The sequence below is a fragment of the Petaurus breviceps genome, unplaced genomic scaffold (genome assembly GCF_028583685.1).
Source record: "Petaurus breviceps papuanus isolate PSGF00001 unplaced genomic scaffold, PetGlider_PUasm1.0 118, whole genome shotgun sequence".
NCBI classification, from domain to species: Eukaryota; Metazoa; Chordata; class Mammalia; order Diprotodontia; family Petauridae; genus Petaurus; species Petaurus breviceps.
Window position 1 is genome coordinate 25,229,874 of NW_027185616.1, and position 7,074 is coordinate 25,236,947.

General features: G+C 35.3%; 2 protein-coding genes across 6 annotated transcripts in view; one reads left to right on the top strand and one right to left on the bottom strand.

Annotated features, from left to right (window-relative positions):
- The window catches only part of DCP2 (decapping mRNA 2), a 407,293-nt gene that overhangs the window by 170,745 nt on the left and 229,474 nt on the right, over nt 1-7,074 (top strand). The gene's annotated exons all lie outside the window — the stretch shown is intronic.
- Nucleotides 1-7,074, bottom strand: part of MCC (MCC regulator of WNT signaling pathway) — a 289,950-nt gene that overhangs the window by 106,119 nt on the left and 176,757 nt on the right. For all 5 annotated transcript variants that reach the window (XM_069087177.1, XM_069087206.1, XM_069087190.1 and 2 more), the window contains exon 4: nt 6,150-6,292. In XM_069087177.1, coding sequence (XP_068943278.1) covers nt 6,150-6,292 — 143 coding nt within the window. The remainder of the gene's footprint in view (nt 1-6,149; nt 6,293-7,074) is intronic.

Here is a 7,074-nt window from a genome sequence, read left to right on the forward strand (position 1 = left end):
TGTGTGTGTGTGTGTGTGTGTGTGTGTGTGTGTGTGTGTGTGTGTGTATTGCCCAATTATATGCCAATAAATCTGACAACCTGAGCTAAAATGGAATATCTACAAAAATATAAATTGCCCAGATTTAAAGAGGAGAAAACAGAGAATTTAATCCCATTTCAGAAAAAGAAATTTAATAACCCATCAGTGAGTTCCCTAAGAAAAAATCTCCAGGGCCAGATAGATTCACAAGTGAGTTGTCCCTAACATTTAAGAAACAATTAATTCCATTACCATATAACCTATTTGGAAAATAGACAAAGAAGGAATCCTAACAAATTCCTTTAACGACACAAATATGTTGCTGATACCTACACCAGGGAGAGCCAAAACAGTGAAGATAACCATAGAACAGTTTCCCTAATGAAAATTGATGCAAAAATTTTTAAATAAAATACTAGCAAAGAGATTACAAAAATACACCATAAGGATCATACACTCTGACTAGGTGGGATTTATACCAGGAATATAGGGCTAGTCCAATATTAAGAAAACTATCAGCATAACTGATAATATTGATAACAAAAACATTTTTAAAATCATATGATTATCTCAATGGTTGCAGAAAAAGCCTTTGTCAAAATACAACATGCATCCCTATCAAAAATATTAGAAAGCAAAGGAATAAATGGAACTTTCCTTAAAATGATAAGTAATATCTACATAAAACCATCAACAAACATTAGCAGCAAGCATATTATTATGGGGATAAGCTAGAAGCCTTCCCATCAAAATAAAGGGTGAAACAAGGATACCCATTATCAACACTATTACTCAATATTGTACTACAAATGCTACCTGTAAGAATAAGGCTAAATAAAAAGAATTGGAAGCAATAAGAATAGGCAACGAGAAAAGAAAACTACCACTCTTTGCAAATGATATTATGGTATACTTAAGAGAATCCTAGACAATCTACTAAAAAATGAGTTGAAATAATTTTGACAACTTTAAATAAAATAAACCCAAATAAATCATCAGCATTCCTACACATTACCAACAAAGACCAACAACGGCAAGAAATAGAAAGAGATGTAGACAATATAAAACACTTGGAAATCAATCTTCCAAGACAAAACCAGAAACTGTATGACCACAATTTAAGAACACTTTTCACACAACTAAAGTCATATCTAAACAACTGCAAAAATATTTATTGCTTTCATTCATGAGTCGATAAAATAAAAATGATAATTCTACCTAAATTTATATACTTATGCATTGCCATACCAGTCAAACGACCAAAGAATTATTTTATAGAGCTACAAAAAATAAAAACTTTCATATGGAAGAATAAAACGTAAAGAATATCCAAGAAATTGATGGGGAAAAAAGTGAAGGAAGGTAGCTTAGCAGTACCAGATTTCTTTTTCTTTTTTTTTTTTTAAGATTTTATTTTTTGCTTTTTTGGAGAGAGGAAGGTAGGGCATTTGGGGTTAAGTGAGTTGCCCAAGGCCACATGGCTAGTTTTGTGTTAAGTGTCTGAGGCCAGATTTGAACTCAGGTCCTCCTGACTCCAGGGCCAGTGCTCTATTCACTGAGCCACCTAGCCACCTCCAGATTTCAAAGTATACAACAAAATGATAAACATCTAAACAATCTGGTACAGGTTAAGAATTAGAGAGATGGATGAGGTATAGAAGAAAAAGAAGTTTAAAAAAGAGTTGGAAAAAATAATAATTCATCTTAAAGAACAGAAGGTCAAGAATATCTAGGGAAATTAACGAAAAAAAAAAATCTGAAGTAAGGTGTTCTACCCATACCAGGTCTCAAACTGTATTATAAAGTAGTAATCAACAAAACAATCTGGTACAGGCTAAAAACTAGTGGTGAATCAGTAGAATATAATAGGTAGATAATTCATTGTAGTAAATAACTGTATTGATTCAGTGTTTGGTAAATCCAAACATCCAAGGTTTGGGGGGAAAAAATTCATTATTTGACAAAAACTGCTGAGACAATTATAAGAAAGTATGGCAGAAACTAGGTACAGAACAACATCTCACACACTATACAAAGATAAGGTCAAAATGGGTACATGATTTAGATATGAAGGGTGATATCATAAACATATTAGGAGAATGTGAAATAGTTTACTTGTCAGATCTATGTAAAAGGGAAAAATTTAGCACCAAAGAAGATATAGAGAGCAATAAAAAATGTAAAATGGGTAATTTTGATTACATTAAACTTAACAAAATCAATGCAACCAAAATTAGAAGGAAGGAAGAAAACTGGGAGGAAAATTATAGCAAATATCCTGATAAAGGCCTCATACATACCCTTTGATCCAGCAATACCACTACCAGTTCTGTATCCCAAAGAGATCATAAAATAGCAGGGAAAGAATCTACTTATACGAAAATATTTATAGCAGTTCTTTTTTGTGGTGGTAAAAAATTAGAAACTGGGGGGATTCTCATCAATTGGAGAATGGCTGAACAAGTTGTGTTATATGGTTGTAACAGAATATTATTGTACTATAAAAAATGACACACGGGATAATTTCAGAAGAATCTGGAGAGACTTAAATGAACTGATGCTGAATGAAGTGAGCAGAACAAGGAGAATATTGTACACAGTAACAGTAATATTGTATGATGAACAACTGTGAATGACAGACATTCTTAGCAATACAATGATCTAAGACAATTCGAAAGGACTCATGATGAAAAATGCAATTTGCCTCCAGAGAAAGAACTGATATCATCTGAAAACAGCCCACAGGAGCATATTCAATACTGCTGAGTAGGTTATTTTTGGTTAAAATTCCAGTTCCTTTGTCTTTTAAAATCATCATTCCAAGCCCTCCATCCCTGTGGTAGCTGCTAAACCTACTGTGATCCTGACTGTAGCTCTACAATATTTGAGTTATATCTTTCTGGCTGCTTGTAGTATTTTCTCCTTTACCTGAGAGCTCTGGGATTTTGGCTACAATATTCCTGGGAGTTTTCATTTTGAGATCTCTTTTAAGTGGCAGATTCTTTCCATTTCTATTTATCGCTTTGGTTCCCATATGATCAGAGGTGAACCAAAGATGCCCATTATCAACACTATTACTCAATATTGTACTAGAAATGCTAGCAATAGCAGTAATAGAAGAAAAATAAATTGAAGAAATTAAACAGGCAGTAAGGAATCAAAACTAGCACTCTTTGTAGATGATGTAATGGTATACTTAGCGAATCCCAGACAATTAACTAAAAAACTATTTGAAACAATTAACAACTCTGGCAATGTTGCAGTACAAAATAAGCCTAGATAAATCATCAACATTTGTATATATTACCAACAAAGTACATCAGGAAGAGAGAGAGAGAGAGATTCCATTAAAATAGGGTATAAAATACTTGGGAGTCTACCTGCCAAGACACATCTAGCAACTATATGAAAACAACTACAAAATGCTTTTCACACACATAAAGACAAGATGTAAACAAGTGGAGAAATACTGATTGCTCATGGGTAGGCCAAGCCAAAATAATCAAAACAAAATGTTATCTGAATTAATATACTTACTCAGTGCCATATCAAACTACCAAACATTTTATAGAGCTAGAAAAAATAATAATACTCATCTGGAAAAAAACAAAATGTAAAGATTATCAAAGGAATCAATGAAAAAGTGAAAGAAGGTGGTTTAGTAGTATAAGATTTCCAAGTATATTGCAAAAGCAATAATAATCAAAATGATCGGCTATAGGCTAAGAAATAGAGTGGTGGATCAACAGAATGAATTACGTACAGAAGTAAAAGACCACAGTAACCTAGTGTTGCATAAACACAAAGATCCAGGCTATTGGGACAAGAAATCACGATTTGACAAAAAGTGCTGGGAAAATTGGAAAGCAGACACTATGCATAGACCCACATCTCACAGTGTATACCAAGATAAACTCAAAATGGGTATGCAATTTAGACTTAATGAGTGAAATAATAAAGATATTTGAGGAATATGGGGAAAAAATTAGCTGTCAGATCTATGAATAAGGTTAAGAAGAGTTCATGCCAAAAGAAGAGATAGAAATGGTCACGGGACATAAAACAGATAATTTAGATTACATTAAATTGAAAAAATGTTGCTCAAACAAAACCGATGAAGCCAAAATTACAACAAAAGCAGAAAACTGGAGGGTATTTATAGCAAATTTCTGTGATTAAGGTCCTATTTTCAAATACATAGAGAACTGAGCCAAATTTATAAGAATAATAGTGACATTTGCCAGTCAATATATGGTCAAAGGATATGAATAGGCAGTTTTCAGGAGAAGAAATCAAAGCTATCAATATTCACATGAAAAATGCTTTAACTAACTAATAATTAGAGAAATACAAACTAAGAAAACTCTCAGGTACCCCCTCACACTTATCAGACTGGCTAACATGACAGAAAAGGAAAATGGCAAGTGCTAGAGGGCATATGGAAAACCAGACACATTAACGTACCGCTGTTAGACCCATGGACTTATCTAAACGTTTTAGACAGCAACACGGAACTATGCCCAAAGGGCTATAAAATCGTGCATACCCTTTAACCCAGAAATACTGCTACTAGGTCTGTACTCCAAGGAGATTAAATAAAAAGGAAAAGGATCTATATGTACAAAAATAATTGTAACAGCTTTTTTGTGGTGGCAAATAATTAGAAATTGATGGGATGCATCAATTGAAGAAAAACTGGACAATTTGTGGTACATAACTGTGATGGGATCTTACTGTGATGAGACACGACCTACCAGGCTCTTTAAAGATAGAATTTAAAACAAAAAAAAAAGACAGTTCCTGCCCTCAAGGAGTTTCCAAGTTAATGTGAGAAGACAATACAGAAAAGGAAGCTGAAAAGGGGAAAGGAAAATGAAGGCGCATGATATTCTGGAGTATAAACCAAGTAGAAATGTTGATGGAAAATGGAGAATTACTTGGAACATTCTGAGTCTTCTATAAAACAAGGTTTTGGAGGAATTTATTGCTCTTCCCTCCAGTCAGAGAGAAAAAGGAGGGAGTTGAGATGTTGAGCACCAAAAGTTGGGTGCATCTACAAGGTGAGGAGCTTTCAGATAACCAGCTTCTCTTGTCTAGGGAGGATGAAGCGATGTTCCATAGAATAGGAAGCGAGCAGAGCTTCTTGGTTTCACACAGGATCACTGGGGGGAGTGGATACAAATGCAGAATATACCAGCAGAGACTGTAGACATGTAGGGAACACACACTGCCAATGCAACTCCCACCTCACACTGAAGGACCTTGATATCTTTACTCTTTGTCATAAAATCCTCATCCTGGGGTCTCATGTCCCTTTTTGGTTTCCTGGGTCTGTTCCCTTCCACACATCAACTGAATTCTGTAGCTGGGCTTCCTGGGCTTGCTCTCTTTTGGGTTCAGTATCTCCTACTGGGTAAATGACTAAGCTGCAAGATGATATTGCCAATTGGTAGGAAGAGAAATCCTCCCATCCCCCATGCACTCTGGTAGAGGTACAAGGAAAAGGTCAAAGAACCCAATTCTTCCTTTCTCTATAGATGGGCTTCTTTTCATGAACCAGAGAAGACTGACTTCTCAGAGCTTGCTTTTGCTTTTTAAAAACCACCAAGACTGTGGCTATTCCTTTAGCAAGCCAATGGCTAACCTCCTTATAATTCCATTAAGTTAACTGAGAAACTTCTTCAAACTCCCAAAAAAGAATAAAGATGTATAAATACTTCTTTATATTTTCTTTAAACTGGACAAAGTCTGAAAGAATTGTTTATGATAAAACCTTTCATGTCAAGGTCATGTATCTTTCTGGAGCTTTATCTGCTCCTTTTCATTCACCTGAAGATATTATTATTCTTTGGCCTCGGTTTAAATTCTCAGATTACTATTTCCTGAACATAACTGCATCTATAAAGATTAGGGCTCTAGTCTTCTTGTAATAGTGGTAGGCATTATAAGTCCATCGATTTAGGGGTAGAAGAGTCCTTGGAGATTATTTAGTTTAATGCTTTCACTTTACATCTAAGGCCAAGTCAAGTTAACTAACTTGACCAAAGTCACACATATAGTGAAGGAGGCAGAATTCAAACTCAGGTACTTTAACTCCAAATACAGTGTTGCTTTGCTAGGAGACTCACCCATGTCAGCAGTGACCATGGTAGATTGATTCTCAGGGATGGAAACAGATGTTTGGTCTTGATCCAAGCTTCGAGAGTCTTCATTGACGTCTTGCTGACTTTGACTGAGCTCTGAGCGAAACTCTGAGTACTGATCTTCTTCCCTAAACAAAAGGAAGAGTCAGTAAGATAACCCACAGTGAAAGGACTAAGAGAAAGTCACTGGAAGAAGACTAAGGGGCAAGAGAAAACGACGCCAGAGACACACACGGTGAGGACCTTTTCCCCAAGCATTCACATAGATCCTTTTCTAACAAATAAATGCCCATATTCTAGACTTTGGAGGTGGAACAAGGACTGTTGTTATGCCTACAAACACACAAAACTGGCTTACATACTCACTTATGGACTAAAATGGAACATAAATTATTGAGTTGGCAATACTTTAACCTTTGGAGTCTAAAGTTAAAGCTACTGAATTACTTCAGTTCAAGTATCAGGGAAAGGTACCCTAGCAGATAAAGTATAGAAAACGAGAGCAGGTACAGGGCATGTAAAGCAGTTTCCCAACATTTCCCGCTGACAGGACTTTTTTCTTTGAAGAGAAAGCATAGAGTAATTTGGCTAAGGAGTTAATAAACTGATAGAACCAATAGAAAGTTAAACTTCATACTTCAAACTCAACTAGATGCTGCAGGATTTATAGAGAGAAGTAATTTCAAGAAATACTCAACTATGTGTCCCACAAGAGTTCCAGAAAAGAAAGGGAGATGGCAGAGAAAAAGAAATAGTGTGAAAACATTTAGCCCCAAGATATATTAAATGTGCTATCAATTTTCACTTGTATTCACTACTAAGGAGGAAAACCTTTAAGCTTGTTCATGTTTCCTCTCTGTCTCTGTCTCTCTCTCTGTCTCTCTGTCTCTCTCTCTCTGTCTCTCTCTCT